The sequence below is a fragment of the Beta vulgaris genome, chromosome 8 (assembly GCF_026745355.1).
Source record: "Beta vulgaris subsp. vulgaris cultivar EL10 chromosome 8, EL10.2, whole genome shotgun sequence".
NCBI classification, from domain to species: Eukaryota; Viridiplantae; Streptophyta; class Magnoliopsida; order Caryophyllales; family Amaranthaceae; genus Beta; species Beta vulgaris.
In genome coordinates, this window is record NC_079209.1 from 60,095,113 (window position 1) to 60,117,922 (window position 22,810).

The window sequence follows — 22,810 nt, forward strand, 5'->3', positions numbered from 1 at the left end:
GGAGTACGTAGCATAAAATCGGAAGGATTGTTACAAGACCATGGAATGTTAAGATCGAGTCTGATTCTGTATATACATAGAGAGCTTACATATACCTCTACTACATTATGACGTCTATTTTAACACAAAAGGGAACTTGATAATATGGCAAAAGCAGTAAAATTAAGGCTAATGTAATGATATTACTAGAACTTGATAATTAGCATTGTAAATTTTGTAATAGACTCGTATTCGATAAAAAGTTCAACGTGTATTTTTTTTACCAGTAATATCATTAAGAAAGTGTTAGTGGAAAGAATGGAATTCGATATTTTGTAACGACACATCAATACGTCATGACGAGTCTAACAAGATTCAACATCATAAATGTTTCTTTATACATGAATAAGGTTGTGCATCGAAGACATCCTCATTCTAGTGCAGAATTTTTCAGACTAAAAAATCACACACATTTTCAGAGAGGCAAACAAGGTGGATAATTAGATAGCAAATACGAGTCATCTACTCATCTAGTCAAAACTTGTTTCTTCAAAAATCCATGTAGCAATTTTCTTTTACGTTCTATCACTATAAACGTCTTAATAAGATCTCCCCTCCCACATAAAGTCTACTGATATTCTTTTTTCTTACCTTAAAAATAAAATTAATAGGATCGCGTGATCAAAGATGGTAATAATTAACTCCGAAAAAAGGAAACGGAGCATAGAATTAGGGACGTATGGAGTAGTAAAAGCAAAACCAAAATTCTACCTCTATCTCCAAAAGTTCGTTATTTTAGCTATTCTAGATTACTAACTCAACCACTGAAGTTATACTTGAATAGTCAAAACTCCAAGAACTAATTGAAAAGCTACTTCAGAATAAACATCAATTGATTCAAGCTTCGTTCACAAGAGCAACATGGTTGCCTGCTCAAAAAACGTGATGATCGAAACCTCGCCAGCGATGTACGTACTACATCTTTGAAGCTGGATATGATTTCAAAGCTGATAAGTAATACTACCAAATGATGTACAAACTTTGAATCAACTTCTACTGTAAACATCGCGATAGGATAGGAACGTTGATGATTTTATCAGAGAAAATTTTGCTCAAGAATTTAAGCTTGTTCCATTGTTCAGAAATCCAAAGACCTGTCTTAAATTCCCTCTGGATGGCCGGGCATTCGTAGAAAACTTACATATAAATACGAGTCTTTTCCGCATTTCCCATTTTGTAATTTGGGCCTCATAGAAGGACTTCCCATCGTCGAAGGATCCTGTGCATTAGATGTACAGAGTAATAAGTTCTTCAATAGGAAATTTTGTAACAATGTAGCGCGGTAATTGGCTTGCAAGATGCAAAGACAAAAGTTGTAGAATTGATCAATTCTTGAGCTTGTATATATAAGAGGTAAGACTGTACCTTCTTCGCTGAACAATAAGATTAAGATAGCTAGGCAAACACACACGCTGATGTCTTCTCCTGAAAAAGATACAAATTATAATACTTAGTGTACTATCAAGATACTACGGCTAAATAAAGTAATTAGGGAAAACTTTTATATTTATGTAGTAATTCTTTTATAGGGTAAGGAGAACGACATTATTCGACTGACATGTCTCGCAAGACAACCCAAAGAACCCCTAGTGAGATTTGTTCCATGGTCATAGGGAACATCCTTTACCACTGAGCCTAGAACTGCTTAGTGAGTAATTAAGGTAATAGATCATAGGCATTTGTTAGATCCTTGAAATATTGAATCTCCCTAACAAAATAGATACAATATCAGGAAAAAAGAAACGAAAGCATAAAGATAAATATAATAGTCCATATTGTTTGATGAAAAAATTCAAGCTCCATGAGGAACCGAAAATAGGTGTCAATTTATGTTTGAAACAAATTATTTTCTACACCACTTGGTTTAGTTTGACAAGTTTAGGTGTCGTAACCACTTCATATCGAAGGGCTAGACATGGGAGGTACTTTTGAAATGGAATGAAGAAATCGGTAGCATAAGCAGTGATCAGCTATGAATTCTTAAATAACAGACATTGTTCTGGTATAGATATGTTCTTTGCTGAACATGCCATTAAGACAAATCCCGTACAGAATCAACACCAGGCTAACTAACCCAATGAGTTGCAAGAATAGTGTTTAACGATATTAGGGGGAAAGAAACCGAAATAAAGTCTCGATCAGTTCTGCATTACTAGGCACACTAAATACTCGATGTTCTGGAAAATATCAACGATATGGTTTCCAGGTTTTTTGCACAACTGAAACAATATACTTACCATCATGACAACAAACTAGAAGGGATTTTCCTTGGACTAAATTCGACCTTGCAAACTTCACTGCTGCAGGAAGATTATTAAGCAGCGAAAACCGGTCGAATTTTGAGCTCTGGAGAATGAGAAAAAACCAGGGGAAACAACAAAAAGAAGGCCATTAAATTTCAATCAGAATTCAGATTAAGAGCAGTCACATAACATTGTCACTCAGTATCCTTAAGTTTCCTTAAGTCCTACACATTAGTGTGAGGTAAAGTGACTAACTATTAGCAATCTAACACTCGATAAGATGCTTCAAATGTCAAATATCTCTCTCTTATGGCCCCACTTCAAGCATGCTTTACTATTTTCCAGAATATCTCTATTATATAAGTGAAGAGGGGGGAGCAATGGCGTTGCACTATTAAATTACAACTTTACCCTCAATAATAAAAGATAATAACACAATACATATAATCATATACAAAACATTCCAAAATAAATTTTCAATCAATTCAAAATCTTCCTCAATCAATGCATATCAACAAATTTAAAGTTCAAGCACAATCAAGGCATATTGGACATCACGTTTGGCAAAGAAAATTAAAAATGGAAAGTTAACATGTACTAAACCATACACAATATACAAAATACGGAGTAATACATTGAATAACTACAATCTCAAAAAAAGTTCCATTTTTAATTACAACCACTTGAGAAAAAATTCAAGAGGCTTAGAACATCACAACTTTTACGTTTTACGGGCCCGTTATATGCTTTCCATTAAGTATGCAATTTGTTATCATGGTGTACAACACATGCTTCCCTACTAAATTTACAAAAATAGTAGTGTGTTAGATAAACATTAGTAAAAAAAGTTTCAAAAGAATGAGTGTTACTCACAACCGTAAATACGCAAGAGTCTTTAAAAGGCAATGCAAAATTACAATAAAAAATTCGCACTTTTGGTTATAATATAACCGTCATTATAAAAAAATACATAATGCAAAGACAAAAAGACACCTAAAAGTTTACAAAAAAAATGTTAATTAAGTGCAATATCTCTTAAAAACAATACAAATCAATGCAATTTTTAAAATCGAAAATAAAAGTAATTATTCCTAAAACCACACTTAAAGTGGATGAAACCATAAATGTCTATGATAATGATTCAATTAAAATTATAATCAACCAACCGCTTTTATGTTATTTTATGACTGAATAACAACACTTAAGTAAAAAAATATCGCAAAGCGTGCATGTAAGACTAGTTTAACAGAAGCTAGGTGACTAACATTAGCCATTCATAGATTTTTAATCCAAATGACAGAAATTTAACACTGCAAAGTCATACACTTCCTGAATCCAAGACTAAAAGAGTCCACAGCAAGTCACTAATAGAAATTATTTAATGCTTACCACTACAGGGAGGTGGAGATAAGAATATGATTGATCAACAGTGAGGAGCTCCTTGCCACAGTTCAGTATACAATCAATGTCTGGTTTAGTTGCAGCTGAAGCCATATAGATGAACAGCACAAAGCAGCAGCATGTAAGAGAAAAGGTAACCACAAAAGCTCGACTCCACGTCACAGAAACAGCAAACATGAAATCTTTGAGAAGAAAGACACATTAATGTGAAACTATATCCAATTCTAGATAAGCGTTGGCCAAACATTATTTAATTACTTAGTAATGTACTCATGCTTAATAAGTTGAACCAAAGGATCCTTCACAATAATATTTTTTTACCAAAACTGCCTGTCTATCCACTTCAAAAATGTTAGAGCAGGATCTATGTATTGCCTAAGGTCTTGAAAATTATTAAGAAACCTGTAGGAGATATCTTTGGGCTGGGATAGTGGATGCCACAAGAAGAGCCTTAATGTCGCTAGGGAGAGTGTCTTTGTCAAAAGTTTATGGTGGTTTGAATGTGTCAGATCAAGTTAGATGGAAAAAGGCTGCTTTACTAAAACCTCAAGAAAAAGAGGGCTGCAATTTATTGGGCTTTCAGTGTAGGGAGACACTGTATATGACAGAAGTGACGAATATGGGTACTTGTCCAAATGTCCGAGTCAGCTATATATAGTTCCATGATTTATCCTAAAATAGAGTGTTGAAGTGTCCATACTCCATACCATGTCGGAGTCTAGAGGATCAAATGTCCGAGTCAGCTATATATAGTTCCATGGTTTTATCCTAAAATAGAGTGTTGAAGTGTCCATACTCCGTACCATGTCGGAGTCTAGAGGATCAAAGTTGGTACTTGAGGTAAAAAAAGAAGAGTCCATGTAACAAAGGTACTTATAGTGAGGTTGGTGCATTGTAACAAGATATGCAACAACTGAGAAACTAAAGAGAGTAAAAGTTGCAAATGGATCCAGTTCCTGTTACGAGTCAATGTCTGACAAAATTAAAGGAGCACCTATTGTCTGCATGGCAGTGAAGTACTTCAATTTGGAGAAGAGCCTTACTGCAGCAAGTAGTCCATTTAATAATACCTGCAGTCTGGTCTTCTAGAAGTTGGATAATAACCGCAAAGGGTAATCAAGTAGAGAAGGACTACTTAGAGTGAGCTCGCAGAGATAACTTAAGAAAAATGGAAGGCAAAGAATAGAGATTTGTTTCAATGTAGATATTAAGAGCATAGATCAGCAAATGAGCAAATTGTTATAAGATGTATTTGTAATAGAAAGCTTAGTTTCCTGATAGCTAAAGTAAATATATATACCCCTAGCAACATACAATATCAATGAACATTTTGCATATAAACCGAAATTGTTTGCATAAATTTAGAAAACAACTTATTATGGATAGTTGGAACTTGGAAGTATATGTTTCATAATATAACCAAAAGCAAATGCTAAGGTAGCAAAATCACATTACACAGTCTCATATAAGACCGTCTTTCAGTGATTTATGGTAAGACGGGATAACTTTTTGACCTAAAGGGTCATTTCTCCTAAAAGTTACCCCTTTCAGCTAAGATGTGACCCTAGGAAAGTGACCCCTTTAACTTAGGAAATGAACCTTATGACTTAAAAATTCACTTTTTGCGCTAAAAGTGAGGTTGTCCTACACTAATATCAATATATCATTGTAAGGTGAACATTGTAAGGTGAACATTGTAAGGCGAACTTACACAAGACTTAATGTCAAATCACATATGTCGAGCACAAAAGAAATTTAGAAGAAAATTTACAGCAACATTTACCAAGTTGAGTTGTGCCTACAGCAATTTTTGTTGAACCCAACCAGCATATTGCAGTATCTCCTGTGGTGGAAGGACTTCCACCAATATCAAGATTTTCAAATTCTGAGTGCAATGGCAACTCATGCTTTCCAATTTTCTCATATGCCTTTTGAGACTTGACCAAGATTTGAGGAGCATCTTGTCCTCTTTGTGCCCTGTAAACTCTGTCCTTTTCAACAATTTCAGAAACTTTCTGGTTACACAAATCAGGCCCGCAATTTATGAGGTCATACACATGGTTCCAGAAAAGAATAGGCGTTAAACCCCTAGCCCAACTTTCTTCATCATCTCCCGCCCCAGGAATATAGTTCCAGCTGAACTCAGAGCTTGTTCTCTGTGGAAGATAACCATTCGAGGAGGAACCAGAAACAAGTATTACTGGTGTGAAATCCCAGGAATCATGATCAGGTACTTCATTCAACCAGATGACAGATTTTTGTGAAATCCACAAAGGGCGTAGAGGTTTTCTTAAGGATGCGGCAAGCGAGGCAATATCAGCACCACTTTCTTCCAATAGAGCAGTAAATTCATCAAGGCGATTTTCAATAGAAGCTTTCTCTGTCTTAGAAACCCATAAAGGTAGATGCAAAGAACAATCCCAATCATTTAAAGCTTCTTTAGCTCTTTCATCATCATTTGCATGAGAAATGTTTTCATTCTGTCAAAGCGCACAAGTGACAAGAGCCAGTGAATTCAATTAGAAGCGTTGCCTGAAATAATGTGGACACATATTCGCCTGTCATCTGGGGTAAACAAATTACAGCAGGAAAGTTGCACAGAGAACTACTACAACAAATATACCCTAGAAGCTTAGAACGGGAAAGCTGTCAAAAGTCAACAAACCAACAGAGAAAGTAAAGGTGTGCATACAAACATCAGTATATATATGCTGTTTCAGTGTTCACACATATTTTTGTTGCAAAGGACTAAATCCAGCTATATAAATAAACAAAATACTTAAAAAAAAAAAAACTACAATATTTGCAAATCCAAAGTGCAGTAATGACTAATGAAAAATGAACTAAAATAATCGACACTTAGATTAAAAAGTATGACAAGAGGGTAATTTAGCAATATAATTATAATATCTAAACCATCTAAAGTTGCTCATTATCACAACTCCTCAGTCCTCCACCGAAAAAGATCCTATTAATACAGCAAAAATTCATATAGATAAAAGAAATAGCCTTAACTCTTACCATATGTTCCACAGATCCATTTTCATGCATCTTTTTGCGGTACCGCTGAATTGTGCGGTTTAACACACATGTCCATATAGGTATTGTCTTTGACATGCTATCTGGGAACCTCTTCCCTTTCCGAGTCGAATCAACTATAAGACACCCACCTTTGTTTCCTATCCAACAACAGCAAAAAAAAATCTAATAAAAGATCACTCATTACCAAGTCACAACTCACTAAGTACAAAACTGCAAAAGGCACCATATACAGTAGCAAACTAACAGAACTGTAGTATCTGATAATCTTAACTAAGCTGTAGGGTTTATCAATCACCTCTGCAAAACCTTCTATAAAGTGGCTATTAATCACCATCAACCCTATTAGAGTAATAATGTTACCTGATGAAAGAAAACTGAGGACTTTGGTAAATGAAAATTATAAAATTATTAAGCCATGTCTTTAGTAGCAAGGAATTGCAAAAAAAAAAAAAGATCTTTAGTTTTAACCTCTACCCTTCTTCCCTAAGTCTCATATAAGACAGTCTCACCATAATTTTTGGTAAGACATGGGTAACTTGTTGTCTTAAAAGGGTCACATATGTTACAAGTGACCCCTTTAAGACACCGAGTGACCCATTATCTAAAAGTGACCCCTTTAACTCATAGATTGACCCTTTTAACTTACAAATTAACCCTTTTAGGGAACAAAGTGAGGTGAACTTACACCAATTTTATGATAAGAATACTTATTAACCATTCTTAAGCTTAAATGCTTCAACTTTTGGTCCAATCCGCTTGGAGAAAAGAAAACCTTAGATATCCTAAGGTTTACTCCTACTCCCCTAGCATTAATGTGCCAAAATAAACAGTACTAACCAGTGTTACTCCAACACCTTCATTTACCTCAAAAATGGGGTGTCGTGTCTGACACGACACCTTACTTGGATACTTCATTTTTAACTAAAAACTTGACTTTTTTCTACAAAATAGCCGAGTCGTATAGTTGGACACGCGTATTCGAGTAGATATACTCAATATGTGCGTCTGAGTAACATAGGTAATAAGTAATAACCAAAGTTCAACAACAATATTACAATACTAACAACAACAAAGCTGCAGTCCCCAGATAATTCGGGGTCCGCTAACATGAATCGTCATAAGAAATCACTTCTAATCCAAAGTTCTATTACTAATAAACATAAATCAGCATAAAATTCACATGAACAACAAAAAATATAGAAACCCAAATAAGATAATGAAGCTACAAATGTTTGGTAATACCAGCGAGAAGGGCAACGTGAAGATTGAGGCGTGAGGTGTTGAAAGACCAATTATTTGTGTGTCCATCAGTAGATTTGAAGTAACAGGTGCCCTGAAATCGAGAAGAATACCAAAGTCCACAACGAAGATTAGCGAGGAGAGGAAGTTGAGGCCAAAGTTGAGAGATTTCACCAACAAAAATGGAGTCATGGTAGATTGATAGTAAGGCGTTGTACAAAGTGTTGTCTCTCTTTTTTATGCTTCTTGATGCTTTGTATATGCTCTGTTGTGTTTCCATGTGTGAAAATGAAATGTGTGATTAGTTGAGATCAGCTTTTATTTTAATTTGTGTTTCTCTTCTCTTTTCTTGGTGGTGTTGGGTTTATTGGTGGATCTAGAGATGGTCATTGGTGCGGGCTGAGCAGGCTGGTCCGTGAGCCCCCGTGAGCCCTAGTGGTCGGGTTGAGATTTCACAGTCCGGGATCGAATTGTGAAATTCACGGGTTGGGTGGGTTGATCCACAGGCTGAAAAACCTTAACCCACACCAGTCTGTTACCGTTTTCATGGATCGGGAAGCGTTACCAAGAAAAAATATAATATTCTCTTGTTGTTGATGTTTTTGAGTTCTACTTCAAACATCATATCATATACTTAAAAGATGTGACACGATTACACAAGTGATTACTAGTTTAAAACAATTTCGAACAATTATATAAAATAAGCCTAAGTTTTGAAACTCTAGAAAGTTCTATTATTATATGATAACTTTGGGTCCCTTATCAAAGTGCAAGGTTCTCATAATTTTAAAAGGACAACTACTTTATGTGTTATTGTTCTATTTTTCGATGGTCCTCATATGTTTCTTTTTGTCTGTGTATTAAAGTAAATGTAGCAACTAAAAAAAGACGGAGGGAGTAGTATTCAACAAGAGACAAATTCGATTTATGCTTATACAAATAGATTTGCTCAACTTTTCGATGGTCCCCACATGTTCCCTTGGTCTGTGTACTAAAGTAAATGTAACAACTAAAAAAAAAGACAGAGAGATAGTATTCAACAAGAGACAAATTCGATTTATTCTTATACAAATGGATGCTCATATAAATTGGAATCCATCCCCAATACAGATTTAATAATAGTAATACCACTCAACAAACAATTCTTTGAAACAACAAATTATACAAATACTAACTTCAAAAATATATATATAGAGTTTTTTTTCATACTAATTATCAATCCCTTTTATATGATTTATACTCCTTTTTCAAGATTTTATGGCCTTTCCTGTAGTCCTCAAAGCTCCAGAAGAGGCAGCAGAAGCTGGATTAATAGCTTTTCTTATCTTGAATATGTTCCAAGCTGTGCCAGCACAATGTCCAGCAGTGGCAAGCGCATCTTCAGTGGCTTCCCCTGCATTTTCTCCGAACCTGTGTGCATGCTCATTACATTACTCATTCTACAACTTATAGTAAGTGCGTAAGATGAATGCATTACGAACTAAGGCCTCGTTTTTTTTGGATTGAGATAAATTGAACTGAACTGAACTGAACTGTAAATAAGTCCAAAAAAACATGGCATAATATATTACTAGTAGAACATACACTAACATTGATGTCTCACAATAACTTATTACAAGTTTGTCACAATTAAGTAGTAATTACTCCATCCGTCCCATAATATAGTGTTTGTTTCTTTTTTACACGGTCTCCAAAACTTTGACCTTTAATATTTTCAATTTCGTATTAATAAAAAATATAAAAAGTTGATATTATGAAACTATATATTGAGATAAATCTAACAAGATCCCACATGAATATGTCTTTTTTATACTTCCTTCGTTTTTTTTAGATGTTACACTTTCAAAAATTGTGGTTCCCTAAACAAAAATTGGAGGAGTAATTAGGAGAGAATTAACATGGGGTTTAAGGGAAGGGAGGAGATAGAAAAGAGGACCCCTTGGGTTCCCCACCACCACCCCCAACAGCCCAGAGAACTCCCACCACCACCCCACCACCCACCTGAAATTCGAAAACCCCACCCCACCCACCCAAAACCCCACCCCACCCACCCGAAAACCCCACCCACCCGAAAACCCCACCCAGCCACCAAAAAGCCCACCCCACCCTCCGAAATCCCTACCCACCCACCCGAAAACCCCACCCATCGCCGAAATCCCCACCCACCCACCCGAAAACCCCAATCACTCGCCGAAAACCCACCCCAGCCTCGCGAAACCCCACCCCAGCCTCGCGAAACCCCACCTCTACCGCCGCAAAATTCCACCCCATCCTCGAAAACCCCACCTCTACCGTCGAAAATGGAGGCCATGGTTTTGCGCGAAGAAATTACGTGGTTTTCGGTAGGTGGGGGTGGGGATTTCGGTGGCTGGGTGGTGATTTCGGTAGGTGGGGAGGGTTTTCGTGGGTGGGTGGGGTTTTGGGTGACTGGGTGGGATTTTCGGGTGGGTGGTAGCGATTTCGGGTGGGTGGGGGGTGGTGGTGGGAATTCGCCGGGCTTCTGTGGTGGTGGGTAAGGAGGCTGCGAGGTGGGGGAAGGGATGGGCAGCTGAGGTGGTGTGGGAGGGGTGGTGGAAGAGAAGGGAGGAGGTTTAATTAATTTTGGATTAGTATATAATAAGGTTAAATTAAGTTAGTTTAATTTTGATTAATCCTTATAAGTAAAGGTAAGTGAGTAATATTACAGCATAAAACTTTCCAATTTAGGAAATAAAAAAAAGTGTAACATCTATTTAGAAACATGCAATTTAAGGAAAGTGTAACATCTAAAAAAAACGGAAGATGTATATACAAATGAGAATATTCGGTCAAAGATTTTAAAGTTTGACCTAAAAAAAATGAAGTAAGCATTATATTATGGGACGGAGGGAGTACCTATTAGATACCATCCTAGTTGCAGCTCCAGAGGTGGCATAAAGAGCTTGTTGCTCAGCAGCCTCAGCGGCATTCATTATCTTATCTGCTCAATTTTGACAATCAAATCAAATTACATATATATTTGACAACGACGATTAATTTAAATTAAACTTAATTTAAAGCTAATGAAAAACTACAATCTATATTAAGAATATCATCAATTATTACTTCAATTGGTCAAACTTCACAAACTTAATATATTTACTTAGATTGATGAAAAAAAAATACATTAGCATGCATGATTTAAATTGTTTTCAAATAATGATCCTTTTATTATTTTATTGATACATACTTAAAATTATAAGCGATCAAGGTTATTAAAAACCGTAAGAAACCCTATGTCATACTTGTATTCAGGTACGACCGTATGAGTTGTGCTAAGCAAACATATCTAAGCATGAGTCAAAGGAAAAGTCGTATCGTGTCAAGTTCGTGATTTTTAAAAAGAGGGGTTCGTAATAAGTCTAATCAATGTTGTTAAAATCGCGATCCGGATTGTAGGATCGTACGATCCTACGATTTAGATGAGGCACATCGATCCGGATCGCTTGCATAATCGCAATCCAACAGGATCGTATCAGGATCGCTAGGATCGTTGGGATCGCGATCCTGATACGACTTTACCGATCCTAGGTTTTAGTGGCCAAATGCGAAATCCCTAAGTCATTCAGCCCAAACATTCATCTATACAAATATATTAAAAGGCATGCATAAACAAGAAATTGTGCCACGTGGCCCTCTCCCTATGGAGTTTTAGTTCATGTAATCGATGTACAGTTAAAAAAATTAAAAATTGCATAATATAGGGGTTTGATCTCGAGAACTCAAGTACACATACTAAACTCTAAAGTCTTAACCACTAAAGTAAGCTATATATATTTAGTGTTAATATAGTAAAGTATTATATTAATAGATGAAATTTTTTCTTACCCGTGGCATAATCTGAGCCTAATAACTAGTTTAACAGCCCAAAACATGCGAAATCCCTAAATTCTCTTGCTCTTCTTGAATCGTCTTCCTCTTCCTCCCATTTTCTCTTTCTACTCTGCAAATTCAGCTAAATCTCTAATTTGTGGTAAGCTTATCTCTCTTTCTAATTTGTTTTCTAATTTCATGGTGTTAATTTGTCTTAAGCTGATTTAATTCGAAGCTATTTTTGCTCTGTGCTTGACTGCTTGTTGTATATAGTAATTCGACTATTCGAAGCTAATTTACGCTCTGTGCTTGATTTAATTCGAAGCTAATTCGGTGCTTGTTTGCCATTTTCGTTTTTTCCATTGAAATTATATGCTATGTATTGCCATGCTTCTGTCGACTTTGCCACTGAAATTATATGCTATGAATTTTGCAAAATTATGAAATTAAAGCCATGTGATGTGTGCTACTGACTGTATTACAGTAGTATTGTACATTATTAGTTTTAATGTTTCATTGCTATAATTCATTTTCGTTTTTATTTTCCTTCTATTCTGTTTTTTTTTTTATTTTGTTTTTTCTTCGTTTCTCTATTTCAATTAGTGTTATTGTTCATTGTTCTAATTAGTTTTCATTTTTTAAATTTTCTGTGCGGTTAGAACTTAGAAGATAGATCATGTCAACTTCATCTGGGAAAAAAAAAGAAAAAATGCATCTGGAAGTAGAACTGATTTTTATCAACATATTTGTATTCTAATTTGTATCAACTTTTATTAAGATGTCTTTGTATTGTTGGTTTGTATTATTAACATTTTCAATATTTGTTTTTTACTAAACAATTGTTGTTGTATGTTTGGATCTTTTTATTATGCAATATCAACTATTATCGATAAATGATAAGTTTTTAGCATCATTTTACTCCATGTATGAGGAATGTATAAGCAGATTAGCTAAAATTGACTTAATTTTTCAAATTTCATAGGATCTTACGAATCTGCGATTCGATCCTGCTAGCTCATCACAATCCAAAGTAGGATCGTGATCCTGACAACAGTCAAAGACTCAAAGGAAAAGTCGAATTGAAGAAAATGGTGAGTTTCTGTTTCCTGAATTGTAATCTGAGATAAATCTAGACCTAAATTTGAGTCTCCTCTAAACTTTGATTGTTAGAAGATAAATCTAGACCTAAATTTCGTGATTCCTGCATTTTCTTAGTTCCCTCTTAACTTTCTTTCTCTTTCCTCTCTAATGGCAGTTTTGCTATGTCTTGTAAATCAGTCGACGATTCAGTCGGAGACTCCGAGTGTCCGACTCCGACAGACAGTGGCTTCAAGTCAGTGTTCGCCGTTCAGGTAACTCATTTGTCCATCGATTGAAGATTTGCCATTGTTGGAATTTTGAATGTTAGGCTGAATTTTGATTGTTAGTTACTTAGGCTGTTGTGAAGTATGATTGTTAGTTGGGTTGAAATTTTGATTGTTAATTAGAGTTTTGATTGATTGTTGTCATTTTTTATTGTTAGTTGCGCTGAAATTTCTATTGTAGTTGTGAATTTTGATTGCTAGTGAATTTGGATATTTGAATTTGTTGAGTTGGAGGAATAAGTATGATTGTTATTGAATATTTGTATTTGTGGGATTTGAGAGTGATATTTCACATGTTGAATTTGTGGAAATTTGGGAGTGATATATCATATATTGTTGAAATTGGGAATTTGTGGAATATGTTACTATGTTAGTTTATTATTGTAAGTGTGGGAATGTATGATTAGTGAATGAAAAATCTATATTTTAGAAAAAAATTTGTGATGTAGAAGTTGATGTGATTGTAAATCGGTTCCAAAATTTGAGATCCCGACGTGAACAATTGTAATTTTCTTTTATTATTGATTGCAAGGTTGTATTTGGATTTTGTAACATTTTAAATTTAGTAATGACAAACTTTTTTTTTTGAGTTTCTAGTTATGTAAAGTTACGCTACCCCGGGTTCGGAATCTTGGATCCGCCCCCGGTCCCTTTTACCTTTTTGTTGGTATAAAACGAGCGAACTGACAGTCGAGTTAACCCATTGAGATTTCATAAAGATATGACATGGTGATATATGTATTTAGTATAGTGGTATTGGAACAACATACCAAGAGCATCAAATGAAGCCAGAAGAACCTCTCCAGGCATCATAGAAAAAAAAGCTCTTCCCTGTTTAGAATTAACTAAAGGCCCCATCACTGATCCACTGGCTATTCCTACTCCATCTAGCATCGTTTTGCTCATTTTTTGTGTTGTATCTGACAACTTTCTCACACTACATGCAACAAATATGCCCGACTTAGTAAAGAGATAAGATTTGATAACAAAAAAAGGCTAGAAATAGTATTGATGCTTCTTGTTTTGTCACTAAATACTACAAAATAAAATTGTATAGCACGATATATTACCGCTTTATGCTTTGATTCATGGAGTTGTTTCTAGATACAGTGCTTTTGTTGCTTTTGGTTTTTGCTGGTGTGATTTTCACATTGTTGTTCTCCTGGCTAAGAATCAATTCCCCTCCATTTTGCATCTGATAATTGGACATTTAGGAGTATATAAACATGGCAAATCTAAATTAGTTAATCATAACCTTATAGGTATACTGACATAATTACAAGTTGAGACCACTAAGGAATAACCAAAAGTTGGGACTAAAATGGTGGAACGCTCATAGTTAGGACGGTTCCCATCAATTTTTCCATTTTAATACTCCCTCCGTTTCATTTTAATCTACACACTTACACTTTTCACGCATGCCAATGCAAAACTTTGAGGACGTATATCTTTAGTTTTGTATTTGTAAAAATTATAAAAAGTACATATTAATAAAATACATGTTATGATGAATCTAACAAGATCCCACATAACTATATTTCCATCCGCGTATAAATCACAAATGATGGTCAAAGTGAAAGTTGAGAATAGTGTAAAATGTCAAAGTGTGTAGATTAAAATGAAACGGAGGGAGTATGAATCAAACTCTAAACCAAAATAATTCATTTTCAATAGTTTTGATTAGAGTTTTATACTTAATGTTGATTTAATATGACTTTTTTCATTTTAATATGATTAGTGTTTGATTGTACAATCCAATAGTTTTTCCAAAAATGACAAATAAAAAAGTCAAATAATAAGTGCTACCTCCGTTTTCTATTATTTGCAACGATTAGACATTTTCCCTCTCTACTTTATGTCAAATCGTTGCACATAATAAAAAACGGAGGTAGTATTAAAATTTATTCGATATTTTGGCATTTCATATGTTGTACCTCTAATTTTTTTCCTTCCAAAATGTACTCTAACTGTTTATTTCTTCTATATCGTATTTGTATCACTTCGTTAAATCAACATTAAGTTCAGTGTTAGTTTCTCATTTTCAGTTCTTAAGACTTACATGAGAAGCTGATCCTCAGGCGACGCCCACAACCAGCCCCCTCAACACCCATCTTTCACCAGGTAATATCTTTGGTGTTAGTGTCTAATTTGTGTTTTTTTTACGAATTTCAGAAGTTTGATTAAGTGGGTTGCTGTTATTTTCTGTAGATTGGTTTTTTTTTGTGCTAAGAATTGGTTAGTTTGTGTGTTTAGTTAGGGTTGTAATTTGATTGTTAGTTTGTTTTAATCACTGCTTGCTACATGGGTGTGATTATAAGATATCAAAACTGTTAGAATCAAAATTTGAAAAAAGGTGGAAATTTTCCCTCTATAGTTCCAATTGTTATGGAAAAAAGAATTAAAAGCATGCTTTACCTGGTTGGTGTAAGCATTGCTACACATGAAAATCCCCTTAACGATCTGACCAGTTCCTTCGGCGATTGCCCGAGCTACAACTCCATTATAAGCTTCAACCTTAGGAGCAAACTCTTTCCAATCGAGATCGTTTCTCCCATTGAATTTAGATGAACAAGAGAAGCAAGAATGTTGTTTAAGATAGGAATCTAATGAGCTTAATAATTTTTTGTCACATCGTTCGGAGAAAGTCACCCCATAGTTTAATGGATCACCCCCTTTCATGGGTAAAGTAAAGAGGTAGTGAAGAGCATCAAGCTTTATCACTGGCTCATCTTTTGTGAGCGGCCATTGGAGGTTGTCCGCGACTTTGATGATGGTAGCAAGGGAGATATTTTGGTCTGAGAGGACGTATACAGAGAAGTCGCCTCGTGCTAGCTCTATGGTCTCTCCTTCTTCCATCAAGTTCACAACACTTCCTGGGATTCGGAGAATAAGTTCATGCTTGATCATGTTAGTTCCAAAATTTTCTTGGTGATTAATTGACTTTGGTTTAGGCGAAGATGAGGCTGATTTTGGACTAACACGGCTGAAAGACTTCATCATTTCTTTTGATTAGTTCTTTTTGGGTTGGTTTTGGGTGTTTTAGGAAGGAAGAACAATGTTACTTGCTAAGTTGCTATTTATGCAGTATAAGGGGAATTAGGGGAGAGCAAAGATGATTATATGCTCATAGGCAAAGATTCTTGTATATCAAGTACAACATAGCTTAAAGAAAAAGAAAGGATTATGGATATAGGATTACTATATAGTGGTATGTTAATACTTAATATAAGGGGAAAGAGGAAAGAACAGAGATGATTATATGCTCATAAGTATATATTCTTGTAGAGCAAGTACAATATAGCTCTATGGAAAAGGAAGGATTGAGGATAAAGGATTTCTAGTTAGTGGTTTATATGATTTATTTATAGAAAAGTAGTGAAGAATAATCTTAAAAAGCTTCATAAATTAGTGGCTCTTATCCTTGTTCCATACTCTTTTTTTTCAATGTTTTTGTTTTGATGGTCCTTGTTTCATACTCTTGTGATTGGGGATTGCTTATATTCCCATAAGCTATGATGTTCAGAGTTCATTCTCGAGTATGGTTCCAAGGGTGATACATGAAATTCTTGATTGGAGGACTCCAGAAAAAAGTGTAATATTAATTGATTTTTTTTAAAGATTTTGCTTTTATTTTAATAAAAACAAAGTGAAGTTATTGAGTCATTTAGTTGCTGGCAGATGCATAGGGAATTAGTAGTTACTTAATAGGGTGAGAGGAAAAAAGTGATTTTTTAGAATAACATGGGTAGCGGAGAGTTGTAGACTGACCAATGGGCATTTTTAGGCGCGGCTCGGCCCAAACCCGTCCCGGCCCATGATCACCTCTACTATAGAGTAAACAAGATAAACATTTTTTGGTCTGTCATGAAGATAAATCAGGAGCTTAACTTTTCAGTCAGACTTTCATCAAAGGAGTACACTACTGGCTTTTTGATACCTATGCAGTAGCGCACTTGCATTAGTGGGAATAGAATCATATTCCTTAAGCTTGGGATACTAGTTGGCTTGCACTGCCCCGTCCAATGTTACTATATTGTTCTGTTAGGTTTTGTCTTTTTCAATGAATGTATCTCTAACCCATGTAATTTTTATGTCTAAAAATTTCAAACACGCTTCAAACCTGAAAATCTTCGGCCAGGGCTTGTTCCATATCACTGTTATTTGTTGGTTTTTGGGTTTGAGATTTTAAAAGTTGTTTTATAAATTTTATGATGAACATAAAAATAGGCATATGTATACTAGTATTGTTGAAAATCGACAACAAAGTGTTGCAATTTCAAAGTGGGAACTCTATACTGTCTACAATGATTTTTCATTCTCATCTTGTTGAAAGAAGAAAATCGCTCCTCATTTTTACTTTTTAGTTCTAACATTTGCTCAATTGCAAATTTACCGATACTCAACTTTGAGCCTTAATATATTTATTTATATAGAAGTAATAATTATAAAAAGTTGATAAATCTAACAAGATCCTACATAAGCCTTGTACATAAATTTGTTTTTTGTTACAAGATGGCTAAAGCTCAATACTGCAATATATAAATAGCATTAGAAGTTGAAAAAAAACCGAAGAAGTAATAAAAGTGTAAAGGTACCAGCACCACAATCTCAGCCCTTGTCTCACTCTAAGTTTTCTCTTATCAAGGCTTAAAACAAAAATTTTAATTCATAGAAACATAGTACTTCCCCTCCTCTCAAACTCAAGCTCTTTTCCTCCTACTGTACAATTTCCAGATCTTTTCTTATTGCATATGAAATCCTCTTCAAATCTCTCTAATCGGTTGCAAATTGTTTCCAGTTTTGTTCTCACTTTCTATTATCTCACATTTTAACTTTTTGTGAATTTGAAGGGTTTCTATAATTTGCAGAAATTCTAGAATTCATACTAATTGAAGAATAAGAAGAAGAAAGAAAACTAAGGAGGAGGATCCAGATGCCAAGAACAATCGGTCGCACCTTGCTCACTTGCTGAAGCTTCTTTTGCCAGGTATTTAAATTTTCAAGTCTGTTGTTGTTTTGATTGAACTTTTATCATACTTTAATTTGTTATTATGTTTGATTTTAATTGAATATAATAATATTTCGAATGTTTATGCTCTATAGGATAATTTACATTGTGTTTCAGATCTCTATATCAAGTTTTTTTGGGTTGTGGAACAATGCCATTGTACAAGGTTTGGCAATATGGTCTTTAATGCTGCATTGTGCTGGCTATGTTAGTGCTTAGTTGATAGGCTATGGTACTAGGAGTAGACTCATCATTTTACCTCAAGTACCCTTGTTTGATCTTCAATACTCTGACATGGGTATGGATGCTTTGACACTTCACCTTGGGCCAAAATCATGGAACTTTTTCATAAAATTTATGAGTTGGACACTTAGACATGTCCTCGTCTCTGACGTAGTTACCCGCGTCCGAGTGACATAGGTAGTGTCAAAATTTTATTTCATCTCTGGACTTTTTTTTTTTTTTTTTGTGGAATATGAATGCATTACAGAAAATATGAAACTTTTTGATGCATTTCTTCCCATAAGTTGGAGGACCACATGCGGGCTAATTAGTAAATGAATAAGTGAGAAACAATATAATGAATGATGTTTTCTTTTCTTTTTTCATTTTATAAGCATGATTCATAATTTTGAAAATTCTGGACATAATGAGTATTCTTTCAATAAATGGCACCTCTTAATTATGTAGACTGTTAGAACAGTGGCATTGACAGCTTATGTTCGGTAACTTGCTTTATATTTATATTGGAAGTCCAGATGACTAAGACTCCATAATGAAGTCTGGAATCTTGTTGATTCAAGGAGTGCTGATATTCAAATATCTATATTAGCTGAGCTTGTACTGAATGATGTAACAGGTGGTGTACCAAAGGACGATATGGCAGATCCTCCCCCTGTTAATAGCCCGAGAAGAGTTCTCAGCCTGTCAAGGAGGAGGAAAGGTGCTGGCTTCTTCCTGGACGTTGATGATAAGGCTTCTGGATTTGGTCTATCTGGTCAGCATGGACCAAAACCAGCTGAAGTATATGGATTTGTGGGTTCTATAACAATTATCGTTGCCACAGGTGTAGTTCAGAATCTTTGTTTTATGGAATGTTCTAGTTGCGATCTGTTTGAGCTACATAAATTGAAATAGAATGTTGAGGCCTGCTTCTGTTGGTATTCCTCAAATGTAGTTGTTCATTGCTAATGTACACGGTAGCGCATTTGCTTGCCTTTCTGTGTATCAATTGTTTGGTATTTACTAAAGCATTAACACTACTTTCCTTGAACAGCCATATTCTTCATATGGGCATATGTTCCTGAGCGCTGGCTGCATTCGGTTGGAATCTCTTACTATCCTAGCAGGTCAGTCGTACGCATGTATACTTTTGACTTTGACACTTTGTTTAGATAGCAATCATGGAGGGGAAGGTATGAAGGGATGATAAGGACAGGAATGGGAGGGAAGAGTGAGGTTGCAGCCTTTTTTCCAAAGTATTCCAATATCAGAAATATTGGTTTACCAAAAGAAGGATAATGATCCTTTTAATTCTCTTCTTCTGTTAAATCTGAGCAAGGGAAAATGAATTCCTCCCTTTCCCCTCTCTGCCTTTCCTTCCAATTTCCCTTATCCATATGCACAATATTAACAAACCAAGCATCTAGTGTAGAAGAACGTAATGTAATGTATCAGTTAAGGCCTCCATGCAACCCCACAATGAAAGGATTTCAGAGGGGGGGGGGGGATCTATCTCTTGAGCGCAAAATGAAGTCGGTGATGACTGTTTCTATACAGGGTCACTTATATACTTACGCTCATGATAGTGGTTATGTCCCGCCCTAGGGTAGAATTCTTGAAGTCATTTTGGTAATGCATTGTCGGTCCGAAGACATATCTCTTCAATTATCGTACTTTAGGAGTTATAAATGGTACTAAGAGTAGGAGGTGATATTTGTATCATTAATTAGAATCTAATATTGCTTGGATTTTGTTCTTGGAAGTTTCTTATATTCCAAGTTAGTTTAGCTTATAAGTATGACCTTACTGTTATGTTTCCTGCAGTTGTGTTATATGAATTATGATGAGTAACTAGTTGAGTGTTTTGAGTTTTTCAATCTCTACCAACTTATCTATGTTCTACTGAAAGCTTATTATTTCCGTGTCTTCTTTTCGTGTACCTGATCATTTGGAATTCTATTGCTACTCGTATTTGTATTCTGGCCATTGGTTCAGCAATAGCTGTTTTGCCACCTTGATGAAAATATTAATGGTTCACGCTTGTTATTCTAGGTATTGGGCTGTAGCTGTACCAACTTATTGCATGGTCATAATAGTTTTAGGACTGGCATTTTATATAGGCCTCAACTTTATGGCAACACCTTCTCCAACTTCCTTACATGTTATCTTTGGTAAGTTAACTTGTGTGAAGACCATATCAAATTGTCCAACTGTTTCCTTACACTTGCATAGGGAAGATCACATCTAATTTTATATGTTTTACCCTTTTGCTTGACAGATGAGCACAGCAGAGAGCCACAAACCTCAAGGGCGTTGACTGGTGAAGATGATCAACCCATTGAACCCATCTCAGATATTGGCATCAACCGCATAAACGAGCTCATGTTTAAAGATTTTAAATGACAGGTGTGTATTTTGACATCTAACCATCTAGGTACACCCTTGGACTAGAATATGGACAATATCTGAAAGGGTTTTTGCTGATATAGTAGCGGAGTAGAGACGTTTCTTTCCCTCCACATTATGAAAAAAAAGTAAAAGGTCTCGGGACGAAAATAATCCTATTTGGCCACCGTACATCGCTAACATCAGGCACTCCGCTTGAATGTAGATTATGTTTATATGTTCAAAGGCAATCCGTGTCAACATTGAGGGATTTCCTTATGATTTCTCTACATTCATGGTCCATCTTCATAGCAGTGTATCATACGCAAACACTTTAACCACACAGCAATAAACTACGGTTCCTCTGAGAGCCACATGGTAACAATTGGTAGCAAGGGGAAACGAAAAACACGTACCTGGTAATGGTAAGTGTTAAACCCAGTCCCTCGAGATGGAAGTTTAGGGGGAAAAGCCTTACTTTGGACGTGGTGGGATGCCTTGTGCCTGTTTACCAGAATCAACATCTCCAAACTCGAAGGATCCTACTGGATGTAGTGTCGAATTGGTTGGCCAAGTTGGTTTTGAGGTGGTAATTTGGGTGTGGTCTTGGGTACTTTTTTGGGGTGCAGATAACAAATTGTTTTGGATCAGGTTTTTTGGTTTGGGTATTGTGGATTTAGTTTGTTTCATGTATTCTGTCTTTTTTGGCCTTTTGCCTTCCAGTTTCACATGTATTGATGTTGTAAGTTGTAAGACTTGTAACACATTATAGTGTCTTTTTGCTTAAAATTTCTCCCATATCATGTCTTTACTTTTGTATAGCTTCATTTTTCAGCTGCTCTCTTCCCCTGCATTCGTTCATCGAAAAAGGTGCAGATTTCAGTATGTATCCTCTCCAATTCACTCAAAAAAAGAAGTGCTAAAAGATTGAATTGATGTAAAAAAAATGTAAGGCTTTGTTTCGACATAATATAGTGCTTACTTTTCATTTTTCACAAGAATTAAGGAAAATGGAAGGAGTTTTAGGATTTCACAAAAATATATATTTAAGTAAATGTTTATTGGGTATTTTTGTCTTGGAATTAGTTTTTTGCTTCTTTTTCCTTTAAAATACAATGAAAGAGCAATGAATATTCCTTGGAATGGTATAAAACAATAAATAGGCACATATTTTAAAAGAAAGTAGGGGTATTTTGGAAAGTTTTATGTAGAAATGAAGGATAATTTAGTCTAAACAAATTGATAAAAAAGAAATAGGCACAACATTTTGGGACACTCAAAGAGTAATGTAAGCACTATATTATGGAACGGAGGGAGTAAAAAAAATGTAAGGCTTTGTTTTGACATGAAATAGATATATTTATAGATCTTTGACTCATATTTATGAGATAAAATATGGGTTGGATTGCTTATTTGCAATGGGTGAATTGCTTATTTGCAATGGATTGGATTGAACCAAGACTAACTAAAGCTGCCTGCAACCATGAAAAATAATGCGAAAATAAGAAGAAACATTCCTTTAAGAAAGGGGTTTTAATTACACAAAATATTTGTTCTAACTTCATCTTTCAAAGTCTCCACAATATTCCTAAAGTTTTCGATTAGTCTCAATACTTCTTTACCTTTATCTCTTCGATGATTACTTTAACAAAGATTCAGAATAACTTTATTTCTGTTTTGTAATACTCCCTCCATCTCAAAATATAATTCCCATTTCATTTTGCACAGTCTCCAAGACGTACCTTTGACCTACGATATCTTCTATTTCTTATTAGTAAAAAATATAAAAAGTTGATATTACGAATTTACACATTGAGACGAATCTAACAAGACCCTTCATGAATATGTTTTTTTTTAATACATTAGTGAGAATATTTGGTCAAAGTTTTTAAAATTGACTCCCAAAATAGACATGGGGACTATATTTTGGAACGGATGGAGTAATAAATTTATCTAATCAAATTAGTTGCAGAACCTCAAAAAAGACTTTAGAATGCATAAACATCTCATCAATAAAGTTTATGTGCTAGGAGACT

General features: G+C 35.1%; 3 protein-coding genes across 19 annotated transcripts; 1 reads left to right on the plus strand and 2 right to left on the minus strand.

The window, feature by feature from the left end:
• Positions 1-657: 657 nt before the first annotated feature.
• LOC104902298 (hypothetical protein) lies at positions 658-8,307 on the minus strand. 2 transcript variants are annotated; one of them, XM_010690025.4, is made up of 7 exons: positions 7,968-8,306; positions 6,705-6,862; positions 5,467-6,163; positions 3,672-3,766; positions 2,277-2,385; positions 1,405-1,464; positions 658-1,258 (listed from the first exon to the last, which is right to left on the minus strand). In XM_010690025.4, the coding sequence occupies exons 1-7, from the start codon at positions 8,242-8,244 to the stop codon at positions 1,092-1,094; spliced, it is 1,563 nt and encodes a 520-aa protein (XP_010688327.2). In that variant the 5' UTR covers positions 8,245-8,306; the 3' UTR covers positions 658-1,091. The 2 variants fall into 2 exon arrangements, with proteins under 2 accessions (XP_010688327.2, XP_048490510.1); XM_048634553.2 differs by lacking the exon at positions 2,277-2,385 and having other exon boundaries at positions 1,118-1,258; positions 7,968-8,307.
• A 687-nt stretch (positions 8,308-8,994) lies between these two features.
• LOC104902300 (hypothetical protein) lies at positions 8,995-16,477 on the minus strand. Its single transcript, XM_010690033.4, has 5 exons — positions 15,575-16,477; positions 14,230-14,354; positions 13,930-14,096; positions 10,839-10,923; positions 8,995-9,374 (listed from the first exon to the last, which is right to left on the minus strand). The coding sequence occupies exons 1-5, from the start codon at positions 16,157-16,159 to the stop codon at positions 9,212-9,214; spliced, it is 1,125 nt and encodes a 374-aa protein (XP_010688335.2). The 5' UTR covers positions 16,160-16,477; the 3' UTR covers positions 8,995-9,211.
• On the plus strand, positions 11,804-21,739 carry LOC104902299 (phosphatidylinositol N-acetylglucosaminyltransferase subunit P). Of its 16 annotated transcripts, none has more exons than XM_048634237.2 (10): positions 11,805-11,955; positions 12,778-12,886; positions 13,051-13,147; positions 15,205-15,280; positions 18,010-18,146; positions 19,027-19,233; positions 19,444-19,516; positions 20,442-20,560; positions 20,668-20,795; positions 21,610-21,739. In XM_048634237.2, the coding sequence occupies exons 6-9, from the start codon at positions 19,047-19,049 to the stop codon at positions 20,790-20,792; spliced, it is 504 nt and encodes a 167-aa protein (XP_048490194.1). In that variant the 5' UTR covers positions 11,805-11,955; positions 12,778-12,886; positions 13,051-13,147; positions 15,205-15,280; positions 18,010-18,146; positions 19,027-19,046; the 3' UTR covers positions 20,793-20,795; positions 21,610-21,739. The 16 variants fall into 16 exon arrangements, with proteins under 16 accessions (XP_010688330.1, XP_048490191.1, XP_048490194.1 ...); XM_048634238.1 differs by having other exon boundaries at positions 21,597-21,615; XM_048634235.1 differs by lacking the exon at positions 21,610-21,739 and adding an exon at positions 20,879-21,572.
• The last annotated feature ends 1,071 nt before the right edge of the window (positions 21,740-22,810 follow it).